General features: G+C 48.7%; 1 protein-coding gene across 11 annotated transcripts in view; it reads right to left on the reverse strand.

Moving 5' to 3' along the window:
- The window catches only part of SLC7A1 (solute carrier family 7 member 1), an 80,719-nt gene that overhangs the window by 30,684 nt on the left and 25,755 nt on the right, over positions 1-24,280 (reverse strand). For 6 of the 11 annotated variants that reach the window (XM_042942961.1, XM_042942411.1, XM_042942655.1 and 3 more), the window contains 2 exons: positions 11,466-11,565; positions 6,625-6,784 (listed from right to left, as the gene is read on the reverse strand). In XM_042942961.1, coding sequence (XP_042798895.1) covers positions 6,625-6,667 — 43 coding nt within the window. In that variant the 5' untranslated portion in view covers positions 6,668-6,784; positions 11,466-11,565. Of the gene's footprint in view, positions 1-6,624; positions 6,785-11,465; positions 11,566-11,823; positions 11,892-13,239; positions 13,517-24,280 lie in introns of those variants that run through there. The other 5 variants (XM_042942569.1, XM_042942490.1, XM_042942885.1 and 2 more) reach the window with 4 other exon arrangements.

Raw genomic sequence — 24,280 nt, forward strand, 5'->3', positions numbered from 1 at the left:
TGAAAATTAGGCTATCCTTTCTTGCGGGGAGGAATCTGCACAATGGTCAACACCTACACTTTTATTTGAGGTTTTGACAGAAATCTTGCAACAGCGAGAGTCTCAGATCTGTCTTACCCCCTGCTCACTTGTTACTAAAGAGCACTTACCTCAGGTGGTATATCCCCTAATAAAAGCAAAGAAAATGTGTCTCTTTCCCATGGAAATTCTCACTCCCGAGTTGTATTCTAGTAATCACTGTGTAGCAATAGGAGTAAAATGATCCAGTGGGTCAGGATTGTGGACATAAACGCTGTTTTGAAGAGGTCCGATAAAGGTGGGAAGATGGGAATGTATGACTTTTTTCAGTCTCAAACTTCATTAAGGCTTGAGGTAGGGAGGGAAGGGATAAGATATAGGCCTTTATACTAAGTTCGTAAATGCCGTCCTTTGAAGAAAATCTTAGCACTGAAATCTTTACTAGGTTAATGCTTTCACTGCCCCTTTTCAGTGGTCTTCAGAATGGCCCGGGCCCCAGATGATCTGCTTCCCCCCCGCCCCTGCCAGGGGGAGCCATCCAGAGTGAAATCCATGTGAAATCTACCACTCCCACACCACCTACACACACTGGGGCCTGCCTCCATAGCAGGCAAGAGGCAGAAGGTCCTTGCCAGGTGCTGGCCTTGTGGGGCACCACTAACGGGTGGGCACACAGAGCCTATTAAGTGGCTTCAGCTTCCCTAAAGCGTGAGCAGCTGGCCCATCACGCGGCGGGGGGTGTGGCTGCCCCAAGGCACCTGGAGGGCCACAGAGGGCCTGCAAGTCCAACATGGAAGGGAACGGACTGCTCACAACCATGACCTGCAACCAGGCAGCAGAAGAGGTCCAAGAAAAGAGCGTTCTAGGACGCGGGCTGTGGTGGGAGAAGACGAGGCTCCCAGGGAGGAAAACAACCTGCTTTGGAGGAAGTACTCTTGCTTTCAACGTCGGATCCACATCCCCCAGACGTTAGGAGACCCAGAAACAAGAAGTTAAATTAAAACAAAACAAAACAAAACAAAACAAAACAAAACAAAACCAGAGTGTAAACAGGACCAGCAGACCACTAAAGATGGAGATGTGAAGAAGCACGCAAGGAGCCATGAAACGAGGTGCAAATGAGCAAATGACAGAACCGAACCAGAAGCATGGGGCCGGGTGGCGGGTCAAGGGCGATGCAGCAAGCAGGCGACGGTCAGGGTTTGCCGTAGGGGCTGACTCACAACCACGCGTCCTCCTGGGGGAAGTGGGAGTCCATCAGCCTGCGGTGAGAGATGACTTCAGAACCTGGACTCTTCTAAAGCCCCCAGGCAAACAAGGGACATGCTGGGGATCTAACTGAATTCTACCAAAGATCACTGATCTCACACTGTTTTGATGCCCTGTGCTCGACCCAGTCAGGGTTTATGGAAATGCAGAAAGCCACAGTCCTACCCCAGGAAGCAGAGTGTGGGGGCGGGAAGAAATGAGCACACACGACGGCTCCGGGAGCTGGGCCCACAGGGTGACGGGACTCCAGAGGAGGGAGAAATGTACCTCAAAGGCCACTTCAGGTTTCCCCTGCTATCCGTTCCTATGGAATCTTTCGTGAGTGAAATGGGTTAAAGCAAAGAAACAATAACCATTAATCTTTATGGAAAAATTTTTGAGCATTCCCAGACCCAAAAGAATCACCTCAGTTAGGCTTTTCTGACACCCTAGCTAGGACACATCTTGTTAACAGATGCACAAAGTAGGTCGAGATAAAGCAGAGATGCTCACAGACACAGTTCAGAGCTCTGGTGAGGCTTGATGCAGGGGACAATTCCTGGGGAAAGAGCGTGGCTCTGGGCACTCTGGATCTGAGCAGCCTCTGTAACAGCTCGCTGCAAAACAAATGCTGAATGCTGTTCTGGCTTTTCGCCTTCTTTTGTATAAGCAAAACTCTTCCAATTACGGTTAACAAAAACCAGGTAGGTCCTCGTTACGGCGAAGCGTATGCACAATGCAAACCTTCAGAGAGTGTGGGACACCTGTGCTTTCACAGGAAAAGAGGGGTGGTCTCATCAAGCAAGGACAGAGGCATAAAGTCCACAGGTCCGCCTACGAGTGTGCTTGCTTCCATCAGAAGCTCAGTCAGAAAGATGCTTTATGCTTTTCTATCACAACCCACAGCTAACGTGGCTTCTCACTGGCACGGGCGGGCACAAGATCCAAGGTGATCGCCGAATCTCACGGTGCCCAACAGTCCTCCAGACCTTGGTGACTTTAACACCTTGGCCATCTCAGAAAAAGCCCCAGCAGCCCTGCCGCCCATGGCCTACCTCCTTCTACTGATGCAACAGGGCTAAATGCAGAAAGCTGCCAGAGGCCCCGTCAACAGCAATGTACACAGCCCGACACACGGCCATAAGCTCTAAGTCTGCAGAGCGGAGCTGCTGGACAGAGGGGTGGCGGGGAGGCAGGAAGGCAGAGGTTCTGCCTCAGTGCCGACTTCCAGGCAACAGGGGGACAGGCCCAGAAGGAGGAGGCCACGGGGACCCCGCTCAGGTGCATGCCGATCCGGGCAGGACAGCTTCCAGGCACAGGGCGGGAGGCAGCCAGGGAACAGCACACTACTCAAGGAGCTTCCAGTGCAGAAACGGCAAAGAACAAGGCAAACGAGGATGGAGAGACTGACCGTGAGCACAGCACCAGCCTCGCAGCCCGCCAGGAAGCACTAAGGAGCGAGGAACCTGGCTCCACGGTGGCCATAAGTGGTGTCACCACCCCACGAGCTCGCACCTCGCAGAGGACCAAGCAGATAACCCTTGGGGCTGAGAATGGACAATGCTGTTAAAGAACTAAAACAAGATCTGTCAAGTACAAAACTGTTGCCGAAATGGTGTGCAGGCAGAGAAGTGTTTTCAATAGCTTTAATGTCCTGGGAAAACATCAAGCAAACAAGTATATTATTACGTATATTGTCCCAGTGAGTATGTTGGGGGGGAGAGGTGTATGTGTAAAGTACCAAATTACTGAGATTACCTTTCAGATTATGGGTTGTTTTCTTCTTTTCTGTATTTGCCATACTATCTGTAATGAGATGTGCTACTTTTTTAAAGCAGAAAATAACAATAGTAATAACGACTAACGTTTGGGGCACTGGCCAAACGAAAGGTCCCTTCCATAAATTCACGTATTTCACCTTCACACCACTTTATCTGGCCAGCAATACTCTGCATTCCAGAAAAAAGGGAACCCAGCATTACCAGACTCAGGAATTCTCAACCCTGGCTGCACAGGAGGATCACGTGGGGAGGTTTTTTAAATAAACCACGACGCCTGGCCTACCACAGATCAAGTCACTTCTGTCACATTCCCCCAGGTAACTGGCCCAAGGGCACGTAGTCAGCGAAAGATGGAGCCGGGGCTCGAACCCAAGTCTTTCTGCCCCAAAGCCCCGCACTGTCCTCTGAAGCGGGCTCTCCGGGTGTAGGGGAGGGGCGCGGAGGGCGTGGCGAGGTTGTAGACAAGTGGGGACAGATGGCCCAGCTGACTGGCAGACAGGAGAGCCCCCGATGCGTCCCACCTGAAGGGCCGCATCCTAACCCGCCTCCGTCCCCCAGCACCCAGGAGGCGTCATGACGTGCAGAGCACCCGCAGGGGACACGCGGGAAGCATCGGCTGACTTAAATGGTAAGAAACTGACAGGAAACTTCATCGTAGGTAATCACCACCATAACTATCAATAGCTTATGAGGGTCTCTCAATCAAAGGAGATTTTGTTGGCTGAAGAGTTCATGGTTTCACTTGCTAAAGAGCACCTTTCTGTTTCTCTAAACGAATATAAATGTAAAAAGCTGCCAGCTGCCAGCTGTCTACTAATTTGAAACAGTTCCCGTTTTCTTCACAGATACTTTCTGCTATGGGGTGTATTCTATCTCCCACCTTCCTTCTCGCCCCAGCTGAGGACAGCTTTCCCACTCCACTGGGGGACAGCTTGAGTACCCGTGACACCCTCTGCCTAGGGTTTTCTGAGGTCCAAATTCATATCTTTAAGTCAGGATTTGGGGTCTCTGTTTCCACATCTAAAGGTGAGGCAGTACTGCTGTCCTACCATCGCAGGGTGCTAATGAGGGTCAAATGAGATGATGCATTAGGGAACACACTGGAAGGCCAAATTCATTCTTCTTCGAATGCCAAGAGCTCCTGTTTTTGCCACGCTGGTAGGCCCTAATTCCTCGTATTTCTAATCTTTCTTCAACATCTCGGTCTGTCAGCTGTCTCTGCCTCCGAAAGCAGAAGCAGACAACCCTATCAGTGAAGGGCTCCCGTCACGACAGCTGTTGTCCCTCTTGAGCGGAGGCTGTGCCACAGATGCTGTTGTCTTCTTCACTAGGCTCAAATCTTTTCAACATTGTCCACTCAACTTGAAGAAGGACATAAAAAACAAGAAGCCAATGGGAGAACTGTTAGGGACATTTTCACAAAACCCAGACACGATCTAGAAATGCTCCTTCTTAAGCCGGCAGGATGTGATTAGACAGTATTTGGGTCTCTGGACGGTGTTTCCATCACTCAGGAAGGTTGTGCTGTATCAGGAGAGATGCCCTGACCCTGTGTACAGAACTGCGTTACAACAAAAACATGTGTTCTCTCGGGAGGTCAGAGCTTCTTTGCCACATGCCTTTAATCACACTTACTTCTGTAGTGTGTAACGAAAGTGTTCTGGATCTGCAATCTGAAGCCAGGTGACCTACAAACTCTGTGGGCAGGTCCAGGGGGAGACCTGCCATTGCCTGTCTAGTACAGTGTTGATTAACCAGAACTAAACAGAAGCCTGGTCCTAAGGAGCAGGAGATTTCATAAAATCGGCTTTATATGAGCTGTAAAGCACTTCATTTGGGCCTTAAAAACTGTTGTACATTTGGCTCTCGAATGGAAAAGAAATATCTTAAAGAAAGTTCCCCTCAGATTAGAATTCAGACTTACTACCACAACATTGTCTCTTTAATTCTCTAGGCCTCTAAGGTATCCTGAAAGACAAGAGTTTTCCATGGCTCTTTCCAGAAGCATCCTCTGTTTCCAAAAGCACAAGGAAAACTGGCATCTGGAACCACCACAAGGCAGAGGATCCTACGCAAAACTCATCTTTCACCGCATGTTCACCCAGACCAATAGTTTTCCGTTTACTAATGCATTCACCCGACAAAGCCAGGCAGTTCACTGATTTAGACTCCAAGCTCCTGTAATTTCCGCCCTCCCCCATCTTCCCATGGTCACAAGCAATTGTGTGGAAATAACCTGGAATTTCTAGAAAACGCACCGGTTCCAAAATAGACAAAGAAGCGGTGAAAAACCAGGTCCAGCTCCCTGAACTGAGCTGGAGAGCAGCCGCACAGGGGGCTGGGGTCCGCCGGAAGCAACCAACATTCTACACCAGCTCCTCAAAAGACACATACGAGTTCATTTAATCCACATCAGAGACCATCAATAGCAATTGTTACTCCTCTCGTGAGAGTAAGAGTGGAGTTCAGGCGGCAGGTCCTGTTGCCCACAGTCACCTAACCTGCATGCGGTAGAGCCAGGATTTGGCCTAGGTCACCAGATTCCAGAAGCCCTACTCTATGCCAGCTGCCAAACGGATTCCACTTTGACCAGGCCTATTCCCCCCTGCTGTCGACGATTCTTCATGTGTCACCTGGTCCTACAAATAAAAGATTCACAAGAGTTAAGGGACACCCTCTTCCTGAATGATAATTCCTCTGCAAAAATTAAGTCAGTTATTCACATGGTGGAGTGAATCAACGGACTCCACCCATTGGCCAAGACCCACTGGCTTTGAGTCAATAAGGAGCTTTATCTAAGGAAAAGTGAGTAATTTGGGTTGCAGGGCCCAACCAGGGCTTCAGGCAGCATTCCGGAAAGCACACAGACAGCAAGGCTTAGAAAAGTATGAAAGGAAACAACCAGCCAAAGAAGATGGATTAAGCTTATGCTGGAGATATTACATCCTGATAAAAGTGGAGAGAAAGTGTCAAAAAAAACCCCACAAAAACCCATGTATAGCATCCCTGAGAAATAATAACCTACTGAATATGAGTTTTTATAAAGAATGGTCTAGAAAGAAAACTGAAATAGGTGTTTCTCAACAGGGGACTTAGGGCATTTTTTTAGATTCTGCATTTTGACAATTTTCTCTAGAAGTGTGGTACTGCTTCTGAGTTAAGGAGAAGGAAATATTCTAATAAAACCAACAAACAAATAAGTGGAAAAAAAGGAAGGCATAAGGTCCAAAGACAAGTTGAACCATGTCAGGAGTCTATCTGGAGATGTGGACAATTGAGTACATGGGGTTTCATTATGCTTTCTCTCTACATCTGTGCACATTTGGAAATTTCCAGAAGTGAATGTGAAAAGAAAGGAATTCATCCAGGGCTGACCCAGAAAACAAAGAGGAAATTCTTCAACAACCTGTATCAGGGCCAGGATAGCCCCTCAGCACTGTTAGCCATGGCCACATATTAGTTAAATAGTCTTTTATGTAGGATTAGGTTGAAACATATAAAATCGTCAGTATTCAGCTATGTTTTACATAAAAACAGCCTAGAGCAAAGAATCCGTAATCGGCAGGCCTGGTCTTACCTCTTAGCAGTCTCATTCCTATACAGACTTGGGTCTGTATCATACACGGGGAATGAGACTGAAATCAGAAAAGGTAGCATGAGTTCCAAAGAACAGTTCCAAGAAAAAAGGAGTGATTCGTAGGTTATTCAGAAGCTGGCAGCTGCTGAAACAGAGACACCTGTAGGGAAAGAGAGAGGCTTGTAGCCTGTGTTTGTGCTACACGCTATGAGGGACACAAGCACAGTGTTGTGGTTCATCTGTCACCACTGGGCGGGCTGTGGCCCCACAGGGGAGGTAAGGCACAGGCCTGCAGAACCGCCGGGAGCACACAGGTGAGGCTGGCTGTGCGGAGCAGAGCGGGAGGGCAGGGCAGGACGGTCCATTTACAGGAGTCTTGCACGGCCAGCTGAGGGATTTATACTCAGACCTAAAAATTTTAAGCAAAAGAAGGACATCAAAAAAATATTTTCTTGGGAGGCTTGATCTGGTCTTATTGTGAAGGACAGACCAGAGCGGGAAACAGCACCAGGACAGCTCACTGCTCGTGGCTCAGCCTTCTGTCTTTGGGGGACAAATTCAATTATATTTGTCTTTTGAGCATGATATTTTAATCCAACTAATAAAGCACTTTTGAGCAAACAAATGCTATAATCTTTGATATTTACCTGCCGTTTGCTCCCTGTTTTTTCCTCAAAGAGCCCTGAAATACACATGCTCCTCACACCCAAAGTTACCATGGGAATTATCTATGTGGTGTATCATGCACAAATAATCCCTAAGCAGGAAATGGCTTCCTACACCCATATCTCACAGGCAGCCAAAATTTCAGGCATTCGTCCCCAAAGAAAAGCATGTAAAAGTTGAAAGAAACACCATAGCCTTCCCGTGTCATTTGCCATCTCACCTGTCTTGGGTCCAAACAACTACCTGCTGCGTTTTTCGACCACGAGGTATTTTTTTTTATGTCATATGTTGGGAGGAAACACCCTAGTGCGTGGTGACAGAACAGTCTCAGCACAGACAGCACAGCCGAGAATGTGCTTCTCGTGGCCTGAAATGACTCTGAGGCACCAGAAGCAAATGGCCAGTGCCGCAAGGGTGTGTGCGTACCAGAACGCTGGACCGAACGGTCAAAGCCAGGGGAGGCCTGGCAGAGGGTCAGGCCAAAGTCAGAGGTGGACAAAGCAGCCCGCAAAGTCGGACCAATGGAGTTACTCCCACTGGGCAAGAGAGCTGGACGGCAGCATTAGGTGTGCAGGGGCTCTTTTAGCAGGTCAGACCACAGGTGCATCGTCCGTCACAGGCAGTGCCACCTGCTGTGTTGTAACGCAAGACCCCAGTGCAATACCGTAACCGCACTGTCCTACAGAACGCTACCCGAATTCAACCCCGGCGCCTGTCAATACGACAGCATCCAATTATCCAGGACCACATTCTCCTTTACAAACAACGCCAGAAAACTGCAGCTGGGTTCCGAGGCGGGTCACAGACAGCAGCAACTTAAGCCAACATTCCTGATGTAGAACCACGCACTCTGGGCATCCACCGCCCGGCAGGGACAGTGAGGGCAGGAGAATACCCAAATTGGTTAGAAGAATAAATGGACGCTTTAGGGTCATGATCCTTTAACAGATTTAAAATCGTGGATCACCGTGGAAAAAAGAAAGGAGCAAAACAGTTTCCCACAAAAATGGATAGCAGACGGGAACCACTCCTCAAGGAGCAAGGAAAGGCATTCAGGGGTACGCGGCCTCTAAGGTGGCCCCGTGATCCACTCCCGGTATCTCCTGGAGTGTGTGTAGAACTGGGACTTGCTTCCAGTCAACAGAACATGGCGACGGTGCTGGCCGTCACTCCGCGGAGCTTACGTGACGTGAGCTCCATCTTGCTAGCGTCCTCCTCGTCGGCTTAATGAACCCGGCGGCCTCGCCAGGAAAACCCATATGGCAATGAGTGTGGCCTCCGGGTCGGCCAGAGAGAGGCCAGGGCCCCGGGTCGTACAATCATGAGGACATGGATCTGCCCAACAACCTGAGGGAGCGTAGAAGCGGATTCTACCCCAGCCATGCTTCCAGATGAGAACCAAACCCTAGTCAACACGTTGACTGCAGCCTCGTGAGCCAGGCCGGGCCCTGACTTCTGACCACAGGAGCAATGGAACGATAGATGCGTGTTGTTTAGGCCTCTACGTTTGTGGTGATCGTTGTGCGGTGACCGAGTACTCCTCCGTGGCCCCGTCACGAGACAGTGAGTGGGTCTGCATCCGTTCTCTCTTACACCTTCAAGGACTTAAAACCAGAGCCCAACATTTCTCCTCCTCTGTTTTAATGGTGGAGTTAACCTTTTCTGGACCTGAAACTATTTTTTCTTGGTTAAGGATGAACGATTTGAAAGCAATTTCCTCCTCTGGAAGCATGGTATGCACTAAATGACTATTATTTCATTGTTTACAAAATTGCGTATTTGCCCCGTGTCACTCTCCTGGGAGTTACGGGAGCTACACAGATGAGCAGCGCACCGTGCCTGTGCTCAGACTGCGCACTGTCTGGAAAGAAAGACTAAAGCACCCATCTACCCATTCGACAAATACTTCCCTTAAGCCTACTCTAGGCCTCCCCCGCTTCGAAGAAGTGCCGATGAAACAGCAGGGAAAGGAACAAAGCTGTCCGCCCTCTGGGCAGGAAGACAAGATGATAAACTGAAGCGCACAAACAAGTATGGCAGAGACCAAAAAGCCTCCAGGGGACGCACCACCTCTGCCGCCGCCTGGCACCTGGTCTGTATCTCTTCACTCAAGAAGGGGCAACCTCACGGTGGTTTCCAGTAGGTCGTGAATTCCCCCGATTTAGCTGCAGTTCGGGACTTGTGCCGGAGGACCTAAGAACCATCGATGGCTTCCCCACACATTCGGTCACGGCATCCTGATCCTGAGAAACAGATCTGATATAGACTTTTCATTCCGATGTGAACACTCAGCACCACGTGCCAAGCCCTGGTATTAGGTAACAGGAAGGGTTTCTAAAATAGTCTGTTGAGATAGCAGAGACACATCTGACGACTGCAGGAAGGGGAGGAAGAATGCAGAATGAATTCACTCTAAGCACTCTTACTAAACAGGCCCTGAAAAGAGGAGGAAAGAAAAGGACACTCAAGGTTCACCATGGCTTCTGGCACCACACAGGATGTTCCCCCCTCCCCGGCCGCACTTCCCTGCCGGCAAGGATCCAGTTTTACCATCTTTTGGGAAAGTACACCTGGTAACTGTGCACCTTTGTTTCTGACATTTACACAGTTGCAAGGGCCTCGTAAACACGCGGTGTACTTCCAGCCGTGAGCCTCCCTATGAACTATGCGGTAGGAGCTTGGGGGAGTCTGGCCCCTCCTTCTTATTTCAAGGTCACTGCTCAAAGACGCCTACCTGTGGCAGGGGCCGCTGGCCATATCCCCCACAAAGTTCCTCTGATGAAGGATAGCATGGGCTGCTGACCCTGATTATGTGTGCATTCTTTTTTTTCAACATTAAAAGAAAAATTTTTTTTAATGTTTATTCATTTTTGGGGGGTGGGGAGGGGCAGACAGAGAGGGAGACACAGAACTCAAAGCAGGCTCCAGGCTCTGCGCTGACAGCACAGAGCCCGACACAGGGCTTGAACTCACAAACCATGAGATCATGACCTGAGCCGAAGTCGGACGCTTAACTGACTGAGCCACCCAGGCGCCCCTACGTGTGCGTTCTTAACACAGCTATTTTTGGAATTAAGAATATGAATGGCCGCAAAGGACAGTAAGCATGTGAGAGGGAGGGAGAGAAGTCAGGGGAGGTTCTTTTGTAAACACACACACCTGAAAAAACTGCCTCCTTTTGATGATGCGTAAAATAGCAACAATAACAACGAAGTGCCCATACTCAGTGAACTTGTTACCTTAATCAAAAGCTAACAGGAGTAATAGCTTTCAAGTATTTTAGTAGTGGAACCCATCTTTCCCAAACCACATCTGCCAAACCCAAATGTAAGAATCAAATAAAAGTGGAGCCTCTCTTACACGGAGAGATGGGAGCCACTGAGCCCCGCTGGCTAGCCCTGCCCCGCCCCCACCCCGCCCTCCCTGCCTGGCTCCTCGGCCCCCCCTCGGGACTCTGTGGCTCCAAGGCCCAGCCTGAAATGCACTGGCCTATAGCAGATCTCTACAGCACCTGAACCCAAGAATAAGCTACGGGAGAATCCCTAGGTAAAAGGGGGGAAAGCAGAGGAATAAAGAGATAGGAGCAGGAGGGAAGGCTTGGAGCAGGAAGGAAACCGGAGCCAGCCCTTGACCCCGAGAAGCACCAAGGCTCCAAGAGTCAAAGGCAGCACCGCAGTGCAAACCATCAGTGTCACGGCACTGCACACCAGCACGGACAGGCCAGGGGCCGCTGCCCAGAGCGAGGGCCACCAAGGGCTACACACCACGCAGCAGCCCTGCATCCACACCGGGAGTGAGCGGCAGGCTTCGGCAGATCCTCTCTCCACAGCTGCCCTGATGGACATAGATTTCACCTGGGATGTCGGTCTTTCCCCCGCCCAGTTCCCAAGCCTCGCATTGGGCAGGGTATTGGGAGTTCTGTCTCAAGGAAATGCAGAAATTTAATCAGCCCGCAAAAGTGAAAGGGCACTCGCGTTTTCTGACGAGGGGATGGGCCTGAACTGCTAAGGGCTCTGAAGAGGCAGAGCAGTGATAGGTAAGCTTTAAAAGATGATGACGCAGGGTGTAGCTGTCAGTTAATTTATAAAGTCAACAGCCAACTGAAGGTCTAAACGGACAATCCATTCTAGTGCCCAAGAGACCGCCCTGCCAGCGTGCAGATGGGCAGACTGTACCTGGAACAGGATGTGAGGACTTGTCAACTCGTCACCCGAGGATCGCCTGGGTCCTGGAGCAAAGACGTCTCAGGAGGGATGAGATGGGCACCTCCGGCTCCTGGGAAGCAAAGAAGAGACGTTAGGCGCCACCCACCTGGGCCCCAGAACCTCCATGCCTGTGGCTGTGAGGCGAGGGATGATTCTGTTCAGCTCGGAGTCAGAAAAGACACCCGACCTATAACACCAAGCAAAGGTAGGTGGCATCAGAGGCCAGGCAGGTAAGGGGCCCTTCACGGGGACTGAACACGCATATGGTGAAGCACCACTGGGCAGGGGACGAAACTGGACGAGATGTCCTCCGAACCAGAGATCTTACCATGTGACCTCCACCAACGAGGACCAAATCTCAAACAAGCATCACCCAGACAGACTCCCTCCACAGACCTAGGGCACAAAGGTAGATGGGTGGTAGATGGGAAGGCACAAAGCCGTGTGGGGAGAGAATCCACCCCCCCCCCCGACCTCTGACGACCGCACTGAGAACTGAAAGTGGCGGGGGCAGAAAGTCTTATCTGGGTCCCTCAGGAAACAGACTCCACCTGTGAGTGGCCATCTTGCCAAAGACTCTCTAGACCGGCTGACAGATGGGCACAAACGTACGCCTGCCCTGGAGACTTCAGGATGGGCCAGGGTGCTCTAAATGTAGAACGCACGCTGTCACCATGAGCCTAGCGGAGTGGCCTGCAGTCCCACAAGGAATGGGATCGAGTGGCCGGAGCCCCCCCATCCGAAAGCAAGTTACCTCTGCTGATATAAAGTCCTCTGTCTCCTCAATCCTACCACTTCTACTCTGCACACACTCACGCGCTCACCCAGGAGCTGGAGAGGTTTAATTAAAGTCTCCTGACGTGATCTGCGCTAATGAAACCCAGAGCGGATTATCATCACACCAAAGATGCACGTCAAGACGTTAATCAACAGAGTTTTGGAACTTCCACAGCAGCAAACCAGATTTCCAGCCACGGAGATCCTACTCTATCCCGACCCACACCTTTTGTACGCTCATTGTACTCAAGGCTTCGTTCTTTTCCGCTTTCTATTTGCAAAATGTGCAAACCTACAGAAACACGAAAGGAACGTTTACATACCCTTCATCTACATTTACCGACATTTCTCATTTTGCCATGTTCGTTTTATTTTTATATAAACTTTTCTCGTGAACCATTTGATAGTGAGCTATAATAGCTACCGTGACACTTGACCTCTATTTTGGTAACTCCTAAGAACAACGTCTCCGGCAAAACTGCAATGCCATTATCACACCGAAGAAACTGAAATGCAGTCGATGGCATCTAAAACACGGCCCATAATCAAATGCCCCAAATTGACAGCGTGTTGCTCTTTCTCTACCATATGCCAGGTACCACAAGGGCACTGAGAGGGTCACGGCCCCGGAGGGGAGACTGACCTACAGATGCCTTACTGGGGACAAGGGCACTGAGGTGGTGTGGCTCATATGTGAGTCTCTGTCTTGGCTGAAGAGAAAGTGGTTGGCCCCACCTGAAGACGTGAGGAAAGGCCTTTGCAGTGAAGCCCTAAAGGACAAGTCTAGCCAACATATACACAGCAGGAACTAACTGTGAAACTAGACAGGCTTGAATGTGGCTGCCAGAATAATACAGTCCCCCCACCAAACATCCAAATCCCAATTCCAGGAATTGGTGAATATGTTAGGTTACATGGCAAGGACGAATTAAGGTTGCAAGAGGAATAAAGATGCTAATCAGCTGACCTTGAGATGGGAAGATTTTCCTGTGGCGAGCCTGACGTAGTCACGAGGGTCCACCAGGTGGAAGAGGGGGCGGGAGAGTCAGTGTCAGAGGGATGCAATGTGACAAAGACACCATCAGCCACTGCTGGCTTTGAATGTGTCAGGGGACCAGGAGCCAAGGAAGGCAGGCAGGCTGGGAGGGACAAGGAACTAGACTGTCTCTCAAGAGTCCTCAGAAAGGAACACATCCCTGCCACCACCTTGACTTGAGCCTGGTGAGATGTATTTCGGACTTCTGACCTCCATCCAGAACCATCAGGCAATAAATGTGTGCTGTTTTAAGCCAATGAAAAAACAAAAACAAAAAAACACAGAGGCTGGAAACAAGGCTGGAAACTATCAAAGTGCTGGGAGATGGGGGCAAATTCATCCAAGTCCTTGTGGCCAAGCCAAGAAAACTACACTTTGTTCTTCCGGGAAGGGAGAGACAGCCAAGAGCCATGATCGGATCTGTATCTTAGGAATAAAACTCTGAAATAAAAGGAGCAGAAGCTAGAAGGAAAATAACTAACAATGCTTGTTGCCAACGATAAAATTTGAGCTTTCAAACAAAAAAACAAAAAAAAAAAATAGAATTTTGGAAAACTTGCATCCGTCAGCAAGAACTCAAAAGATTCCCAAAACTTAAAACAGTTTCCTGATGACACTGGTGGTGATGTTAACAAATGCGATTTTTAGAAAACAATTACATGATGAAATCTGTCAACGTTTGAAGATCTGCATAATTCAGTAAGACAGTATTTCACTGAAACATGGACAAACGACTGATTCAAAGTACAAAGCGGAATTTTTGAAAAAAGTACAAAACAGACACATTTTCAAGTACAAAAAGCCTGTCAATATGGTTTTAGATTCCACTGTGGAACCAACTACCTCCTTTCAAGTTTTTGTGCAGTATTGAAAAAGAACACTCAGGGGCGCCTGGGTGGCTCAGTCGGTTAAGTGTCTGACTTCGGCTCAGGTCATAATATCGAGGTTCATAAGTTCGAGCCCCGCGTCGGGCTCTGTGCGGACAGCTCAGAGCCTGGAGCCCGCTTCGGATTCTGTGTCTCCCTCTCTCTCTGCCCCTCCCCCGCTCACACTCTGTCTTTCTCTCTCAAAAATAAATAAACATTAAAAAAAAAAAAAAAGAACACTCATAATTATCCAAAAAGGCTACTATCCTTTTCCAAGTATCTACCTGAGGGCTATTTTCTTTATATATTTCAACTAAAACAGACATCAAAACCGACTGATGCATAATTAGACATAACAATCAAGCTGCCTTCTATTAAGCTGAGCATTAAAGAGATTTGTAAATATGTAAAATGACACTACTCCTATTAAATTATTTAGCAACTAGTTATTTTTCATAGAAATGGTACATTAACAGAAAATGGTTTATTGTTATTTTTAGATGGATTAGTACGTAAATATTTGAAGCTGATCCAAACTCAAATTTGTAAGATGATAAATGTAGATACATACCACCCACATAAGCAAGAGTTCCTTCGAGTCCTCAATAGTCTGTAAGAGCACAAGGCGGTTCTGGGACCGAACAGCTTGAGAACCGCTCCCTTATGGGCCGCCCAATCAAGTGAACACAGCACCAAGCTGGGTATATGCTCACATCACACAAGGTCCTCTCCTGCTTCTTTGGGCATGATGAAGCAGCCTAAAGGGGATCCCCACTCTGCTCCCATTCTCCTGGCACGGTATACAAGCAGTTAATGCTCAAGCTGGAAGTCCGGAAGAAAAGCATGCCATACGTTAATCCAGGCCGAACTCATCAGGATTAATGGGGTTGGAATGCATAGCAAATAAACTCATTATAACTGCTTTTCTTTAATCCAAGAATGTTCCAACCGACCATTCTACTCCTACAGATGCGGCGACTCACTTTTTACCAAGGAAGGAGAATGCTACATACACTTCAGACCTTAAGGATTCAATTTCACTTGTGTCATAAACACAGCAAGCAACATTTCAACACCACCCCTGACAAGCTTCACTGAAAGGGTGTGGCTATGACACCATGTGGCTCTGGGTAACGGGGAGCACCTGGCACACTGACAGGAAATATGTACGTAAAATAACATGGAAACACCAGCAAACATACTTCCACTGAGTAATTTACACATCAAAGGGAATCAGGTCTTTTCATTAAGTACACTGATGAACCACTAAAAATGCTTTCCCATTTATGAGACACAACCCCCAGCTCTTTGGCAACTTAAGTACCTGCTTTGCCTGAGAATGTGATTTTATTCCATTCATTCCACAAATGTCTTGGGCGCCAGATACAGTTTCAGAAACCAGAGAGGCGGCAGTGACCTTTACTGGACCCAAATCTCTGACTTCTTAAAGTCTATCGCTGGAAATCCCTCTTTGAAAACTAAGGATGGACGAAATATTCACTGGAGGAAGAACGCTTCTGGTTTCCTAAAGCAACTGCATGAAATTACCAGAAGTAAGATGAGCCCCAACTACACACGGGAAGGTCAGATGTTATGGTTACTGTAAGGAACAAAGCTACAGACAGCACAGTTCAAGGCGATCGGGGGATTTCTGTTAAGTCCACGGACTCTCGCCGAGAATGCTGGCAAGAACGGAGCTCCTCTGGGAAGGCCCAGCAACCTATGGGACGCCCAAGGCAGTTCCCCAGCGGATGTGTGGGCTGTCAGAATCCTGAAAGGGGAGCATCTGTGGTTGAAAAAAGCAAATCATAATTAATTGTTTTCTTTGGCATGAATAGTTTTCAAATTTCAGCATAAGATTTCTGTCGGTTAAAAGAGAGCACAGGCTAAGAGGCTGAGTAGTTAAACAGAAACCACTTTTCTGCTCCAGGAAAGACAGGGAGGATGGAACCAAAGCCGCAAGTACAGGAAGGAGCCTGCAGTGTCCCCAGAACCAGCAGGGCAGGCTTCCGGGCATCACGAAAGGATCCAGAACTGAGCTCAGAGGCTCTCCTGGTCCCTGGGGAGCCTGCTGCGTGGGCACTGTAGGAACCGCATCAAGAACAGTCCAGACTGTCCCAGCTGCACCTGCAACCCGCAGAGAGAACCACAGGAATATGGGAGTGATCCCTTCTCTCCTTCGGCCTCCCAGCCTTAACCCCGCACTTCAGATCTACCCAGAAATGATCAGACCCTTATTAACTGAAACAACATACCCTCAAGGGGCAGATCTGGAGGGTACCGGCATCCAAAATACTATGTTCTCCTATGTTTCCACTGGACCCACACTTCCTGACTTCCACAGCTCCACGGGAGCACAACACACACTGGCTTACCAGCTCCTCAACGGTAGGGGGGTGTCTTCTACCCGTGACCATGGGATTTACAGCTGCTACTCAGCAGCTCCCCAGGAAAACTCGCAGAATAGATTCCAGCGTCCATCTCAGAATGTGAGTAACTCACCTCTTCTTCCAATTTCCGACGTCCGTCCTAATCCCGCCTGTATTTGGGACCTATACCAGTTTCTGTCTACTCCCTGAGACGGCAATAGCATTTAAGCATAAATGCTGTTCGAAAGACCGCACACTGTGGTTCTACAAAACTTACTGGGGGAAAAAATGACAAACTCTAAAGGAAACATGGTCAAGGAAGTAACAGCAAGACATTTATCCTACCCCCTATCCTTTGATAACTAAAATTACTCCAGCCATTCTGCACCAAGGAAAAGACCGCTGGGCTCACAATTTGATGATTCAACCTTCCTCTGAGATGCAAAATACTCCGGGAAAAGGCCACAAACCCCTTCTTTGCTCTGCGCTGCAACGGGCCAGTGAAGGGCGCTCTTCCCCATCGGCCCGTGTCTCCTGGTGATGCCAAGGGAAGAGGAGGGGTGGCAGGAGAAGCTAGCGGGGGCCAGTCAGAGGTTGCGGGATGCAGTTCTCAAGCAGGGGTGACTCTGCTCCCACCAAGGGGCATCAGGCAGTGCCTGGAGACATTTCCGGTGGCCACAGCCGAGGGAAGCAGGTGTTGCCATCTACTGCTCAGAGGCCAGGACTGCCGCACGGACAGCCTTCCAACAGAGAGGCTCGGGAGCACTGGGGTGGAGAAAGCCTGCCTTACATGTGAAACTGCAGACCGCAAAGTGTTCCATAGATTTTCTTTTTTAAGTGAACTGGTTTAATAATTCTATCAAAAAAAACCAAAAGGTACAGTGTCTGAAAACAAGCACATATTCACAAGAGAGCAAAACCTTGTCACCATATCCCTGGAGAACCCTCCAGGGTACCCAAACCAGGATTGAGAATAACTAAGAGGCAAGGAGACGAAGGGAAAAAGTAAACGATTAAAAAACGCCGTGTGGACTAAGACATTAATCTGAGTTATTAATCAGAAGTGAGTTCTCACTTCTGAGGGTGAATTGGTATCTTGTAGAAGGCTTGAGACCCTCGCCCTCTGATGACTCTGCCTGGAAGGTGAAGGTCAAACCTTGAAGGGCTGATGGGACGGCCAGGCAGGGCACCTGTGAGGGAAAGGAGCCAACCAGCTAAGCCCCACCACGCTCACAAGGTGCTCCAGGGAGAATGCCTCATCCCCAGGTCACGGGGCAGGCACAGAAGCTCCGAACAGCAGTGACCAGGACAACAGAAAGAGCCCACGGCCACTTTACTAAAAAGTCCTCTTGTTACGCCAAACACACTGTTTCAGTGTCTGAGTGGGAAGGACATCTCCACTCTGTGGTTCCGAGAAAGCACAGAGATGAGGCAGCGTCCAGCCTATGAGGAAGGTCGTTCTCCCTCTCCCAGAAACGTTCTGCCCTCCAAGGAGCCATGGACATCTATTTTTTAATGCCCGAGATTCAAAAAATGAAATCACGAGTTCTAAGAGTCGGAAGGGACCAATCCAACATCTGATGCAGAAATCCTCCCAGGCTGTCACAGGAAACACTGATCAGGGCAGGAAAGAGAGGGGAGAGTGGGGGAGGGAGGAAGAGCCAGGCTACTGAAGGCAGGCGTGAAGAAGTGACGCTCCAGGCAGCCACTCCCCCCCGCCCCCTTCCCAGTTGTCACCCACCAGCCTCTGAATTCTGCCTCTGAGTCTGGAGTAATAAACACGCGTCTGAAGCCAGCCATACCCCTCATAAGCAATAACAACAGTAAGAATGGCTAACGTTCATGCTGAACGTCTACCATGTGCCGACGCCCCCGTGGAAGGCACTGTATGTATGTGTACAACCTCATCTAACACTCAAACCAGGCCTTGAAGTTTACACAGCTGTCACACCCCCTTCACTTAGGGCAAGCCAGCTGTGTAAAGTAGTTATAAAGCGGAGCCTTGGTGCAAACCTTGGCGCATCCGACTCTAGACCCACCTGGATGCTCCATTATGTTTAATGCTACTGAAACGCTACATGAGATTATAATAGGTCCCCCAGGGCAATGGGCCATAACGTAATTACAGCAAGACTTTAATTAGACACGAGGAGGATCCCCCACTTAACAGTGACATGCAAAGGAATGAGGGCACAGAGGTTTCCAAGGAGACAGACTTTGGTTTGAATCTCTGCTCAAATGCTGACCAGGTGAATGAGTTGGGGCAAATCATTCTGAATCTTAGTTTCCTCACTTCTCCAAAGAGGAAACTACTGTGAGGCTCATGCAATTGTTTAAAAACAACAATAAATATATTTACCCACATAAATGTATCATGCACTTTTGAACGTAAATACATTCCTGGGAGACTGTCTCTGAGTAAGTGACATATTTCAGAAATACTTCCTCTTCATTTCATACTGTTCTTCAAATGCACTGGTTCCTACGTGGCATTTTGAAATTTCTCTGCCAAACAGCTAATGAGCTACACAAATAGATAAATGCAGCCAGGGGGAGCTGCTAATTTAAGAAATTCTCCAGTTCAAGTGAACAATTGTTTGATGTGTGAATAATCGGCTCTTAATTACATGGTTTGTCAATATTTTAAAAGAATCATCTCGTTAACAAGCTGAGGGGGTAGGCTGTGGCACCTACCCTGACTTTGGTCATTCGATGTTTCTGTCTGCCAGTAACTGAACCTTAAGAGTTTAATAAAATAGTCTTTGCCAGTGAGCAAGTGACGTATTATTTAAAAAAAAAAAAAAAAAAAGAGGTGAAACATACGAATACAATACAAACACTACAGGGCATTCTCCAAATGGGCAGCAGAGAAAGGAGGCATGGGGGAATTTCGGAGCAACAGACCCAGGAGGGAGTGGTCAGGGGAGGCAGCGGCCAAGGTGAAGGCGTGACAAGGCTGAGGGAAGAAGGCAGGCACTCCTCAGACAGGGGGTGAGCAACACGCAAGCTGGAGTCATGGACGAGCACAAGGGGGTCCCGAGAGAGCAAGGGGGCAGGCCTGCCAGGGCGTGGGCAGAAGGATGTCGGGGCTCTGCTGCCCACGGCCTACACAAAGCTTCTCCAAGATCTCTTCTAGTTCCATGATGGATCCCCGGAAACACACACACGCATATATTTTGGCCCTACATTGGTACACTTTCCTGAGACTCGGTGAATAGAACTCGTGATCGCTTACGTTCAGGATTCCCTGAGGCCACCTGTCAGAGCCCAGGTAGACCTGTTGATCCACTAGGAAAATAAGCCTCTTGTACTCCTGCTGTGTGCCCTGGAGAGGTACCCGGGAGGCACCCCAAGAATGCAGGCAGCAGCCCACCTCTCTAGCCCCCTACTCCCAGTTCTTGGGCAGCTTCTTCAAGTTACACACACCCTCCCCTGCTGCTGGTCTTAACCAACATTTTTTAAAGCGGCAGCACCCATGCAGAGACAGACCCTACGGTTTGGGGCCAAGGACCCTTCACCCGTTCTAGCCCTCAAAAGGAAGTAACAGTGACTAGGCTTCTTACTAATCTGTCCCCCTCCCTTTGCCAAATCAAAGTTAAAGTTACTTCTCTTCGGGGGGCCAAGAAATGGTGTTGCTCGTTTCCTAAAAACCTAGGAGGAGGAATGTGGCGATGGCCGCACAGCATTGTGAATGTACTTAATGCCACTGAAACGTACAATAAAAAAATTTTCATAATTTTTTTAAAACCAAGAAAATTCCTCAAAAAACAACACACTTACCATATGACCTGGCAACTCATCCCTAGATCTACAACCAAGATAAATGTGTACACAAATGTTCACAGCAGCATGACTGAGAATAGCCCCAAAATGCTTAAACCACCAAAATGTCCATCAAATGATGAATAAACAGAACACAGAATATCTATACAATGGAATATTATTCAGCCCTTAGAAGGAGTGAAGCACTGACGCCAGCCACCACATGGATGAACCTTGAAAACACCATGCTAAGGGAAAGAAACCGGGCACAAGAGGCCACGTATTGTGCTCTTCCATTTGTATGAAACGTCTCAGATAAAGGCAGAAAGTGTATTACTGGTTGCCTAGGGCTGGGCTAAGGATGGAGGAGGGAATGCGGAGTCACTGTTCCTGCATATGGGTTTCCGTGTAGGGGTGAATAAAATGTTCCGTAATGTGCTAATGGTTGCTTAACTCTGTGGATATAATCAAAACCACGGAATTTATACTTTAAATGGATTAACTTTATGGTATTAAAATATATTCAATAAAGCCGTTAAAAAATAATAAAAGCTAAGAAGAGCCCAATCCGCCAGAGACCGCAGCACGGTTTTCTATTAACGGCACCTGGGCCGATTCCAGGACCTCTACACAAGTTCTGTGCAACAGCAGCATGTTCTCCGTGTACTTTAATTCCGCTTCAAGTCAAAATTCTCCCCCCCGCCCCGGAAATCAATAATTGTAGCTCCGGCTGCAGTTGTGAGAGGAGCTCCACCTCCTTGCACAAGCCACTTATTATATGTAACAGTCATTTTGCTTTGAGCGTTTCACCAAGGTGAAAGTGACTCCTATTTAATACACCCTCCCTGCAAGCTCTGGGTCTTTTCTTGTTCTGTTCCACTGCAAACATAAGTTCCAGGTTTAACACACAGCAAAGATCCTTCATCGTGACAGGGCACAGAATAATAAAGCCGAGGAAGAGCGCAGCATTTGTTGGTTTAAATGACATACTTAAAGCTTTTAACTCAAGATACAGGAGACAGGAAATGCCTCTCTGTGCGCAGGATCTCAAGAAAATAGGAAGGCTTTAGTAGGTAATCAGAAGTAAAAGATCATCAGGCGGTAAAAAATTAAGAAGGTCTCTTAGCACTAGCAAAGAATTTCCAAAGATCATCAAGGTGCACTCCCAGGACAGAGAAATCACCAGTGAGGCAGGGAGAAGACATGCCCAACTTGGGGAGCTGGAAGGAAAACTGTCTGGGAAGCAAATTTCGGGATACTTTCTGCACTGAATGTTCGGAATGCTCTCGAGGCTTGGTGGCGGCCTTTTGTCTGCCCAGGCACACCTGACAGGTGAGTTCATGCTACTCTCCGGGGCATTTACAAGCCCTGGGTACACAACTCCCTGCAGGCAGGTGTCAGCCCGCCCCTACCCTCCCACGGATGTGTCCCCAACCCTACGGCAGCGCTGAAGAAGCGTATGAAGACAAATGAGCCTTGCATGTGGCCAGGAGGGCGGCCCACATCCAGGAGAGAAGAGCCTGCCTGCGCCAGCCCAGTGATTACCAGAAGGAATTAAGCAAGCACTTGCAAGCCTCGGCCTCTGAATTTCTGTACTTTGATAGACTTAATTTGTTGTCCTGGGGCTAAATAGCTGGCTGTGTCGCTGCAATCCTACACAGGAGCACAGTTAGGGAAACCTAATGTGCAGGGAATGATTTATGACTCCACGGGGTTCCCACCCAGGAAACCGTTCTCCCCAGGAGAAGCGGGGGCCAGGCAGACGGGCAGACAGGTCACGAGACACACCTGCCATGTATCAGTTGGGACTCCACTTAAAAATGGCTCTGTTCTCTTTCCTCCCATAAACTTAGACAAAATTTCTTGAGGCACTTCTTGAAAACGTTTTCATCTGTGTAAGATGGTCCCCAAATAAGAAACCATCAAGGAATGCCAGTGCTGGGAAAGAGTCACAGGACCATCTAATACATCCAAACCAGTCTATTCTCACACCTGCTTTGGGAGTTTTTGCTGTATCTTTGTAGCATGCATATTGTTACTTATAACATTGTTTGTTAAAGGAATCCAGGGGCACCTGGGTGGCTCAGTCGTTTGAGCATCCGACTTCAGCTCGGGTCACGATCTCACAGTTCATGAGTTCGAGCCCCGCGTCAGGCTCTGGGCTGATGGCTCAGAGCCTGGAGCCTGCTTCCGATTCTGTGTCTCCCTCTCTCTCTGCCCCTCCCCCATTCATGCTCTGTCTCTCTCTGTCTCAAAAATAAGTAAACGTTAAAAAAAAAATTTTTTTTAAGGAATCCACCTCTTTATAAATCAAATATTATTTTGTAGAAAGCTTTGTATTACTCCCAAATGGAATACCACCAAAAATGATCTGAACTCAAACATTAAACTCAGCTCCATTACCCAATGAAAAGTGCCATCTGTTTCCTGCAGGGTCCCTGATGGCTACAGCCGTACAGGTAGTGAGCTCTGGACACATCAGGTCTCTAGTTTTTCTAATCTATGTTACCATTTAACATACCTATTAATATAAAAATGTCTGTGCACTCCCTAAAATTGCACACAGGGCACATACATGCTGCACTTCGAAAAACAGCGGCCCAAATCTATGACTTGGCAAACTATGGCACTTGGCCCACTTTTGTATCAATCCCAAATTAAAAATGGTTTTCACTGGTAAGTCTGTCATTCTCTCCCCCACCCCTCTCTTTTTAAGGAGGAGGAAGAGGAAGAGGAAGAGAAAGATTATTATTCAAAATACCACATCTGAATGACTTAGAAGCACCTGCATGCGGGTCTTCAGGATTCTATGTAACTGAAGGAATCTTCCCAAAGAAGCCATGAGTGTAGACCCTTTCAAAATGGACCTCTGTCCGATCACTTCAACTGTATTTTAAGAACTGAGCCTCGTCTAAAGCAAACTAAAATGTAAGGATGCACAGCTGACCTAAATGGTCTCTGTCCTCCAGTGCCTGAATCACTTCCTCTTCTGTTTGCCCCAGAGCCACCCTCCACCCTCCTCCACCACACCCTGGGAGCCCACCTGGGTGCACCCTGAGCTCTCTGGGGCCAGCAGGAGGCGGGCGGCTCTGTGATGGAACATTCCCCCCCACACAGCCAGCTGTGCTCACCAAACCCTCTCCTGCCCCTCCAAGCCCAGGGTGCTGGGCCACTCAGGGCCCCCTCACAATCCCAGGCCACTAAACCCGTCGGACCACCCGTAACCCTGGCCTTGCCTTTGTAAACAGTGGCTTTACCACACTCGCCGCCAATTACCCAGCTTGAGATGGCCATCTGCTCCCTGCAGGAGCCCTGATGACGCCAGCCTTACGGGCAGTGAACTCCGGGCGCCTACAGCTGCTTCTGCCACCTCGGGAATGTGGCCATCCAGGCCTACTCCGAGCACAATGCCTCTGTTCTAGAACTGCACAGCTGGACGGAGTCACGGACCACCTGCGGATTCACCCTCCTCCTCCAAAGCGAGCTGGACCCGAGCTGTCCAAGACCTTGCGTGATCTCAAAAATGCCCAGAGAGATTCTAGTGATTAGTTCCAACAACACGCTGCACTATAAAAAGGCTTTTTTCTTTAAAGTCTTCAACTTAATTTAATAAAATCTGAGCAGCTGCTATGTCACAGACACCGTCCTCGGCGTTTCACACACACAGAAGATCAACAATCAATCCTCATGTTATAAATGAGAAAACTGGGCCTCAAAGGGAGTCTGTGGTACTTACCAGAGCTCTAAGTGGCTGATGTGAGAGTCGTCCCCACCTTCTTCACTCAGCCAGGCCCCGACCTAAACCCACCTCTTGGCTGGCCAGCAATCCCCTCCCCGCCCCCCCCACCATCCCTGCCCACACCAGGAAACACAGCAAGGCCACCCTCCAGTCTATCCACAGCCAGCCCAGTCACATTACACAAATCAGGTTACAAGAAAGACAAGGTCAGGACCAGGGTCGGCAAGTTTTCTGAC

The sequence above is a fragment of the Panthera leo genome, chromosome A1 (genome assembly GCF_018350215.1).
Source record: "Panthera leo isolate Ple1 chromosome A1, P.leo_Ple1_pat1.1, whole genome shotgun sequence".
Lineage (NCBI taxonomy): Eukaryota > Metazoa > Chordata > Mammalia > Carnivora > Felidae > Panthera > Panthera leo.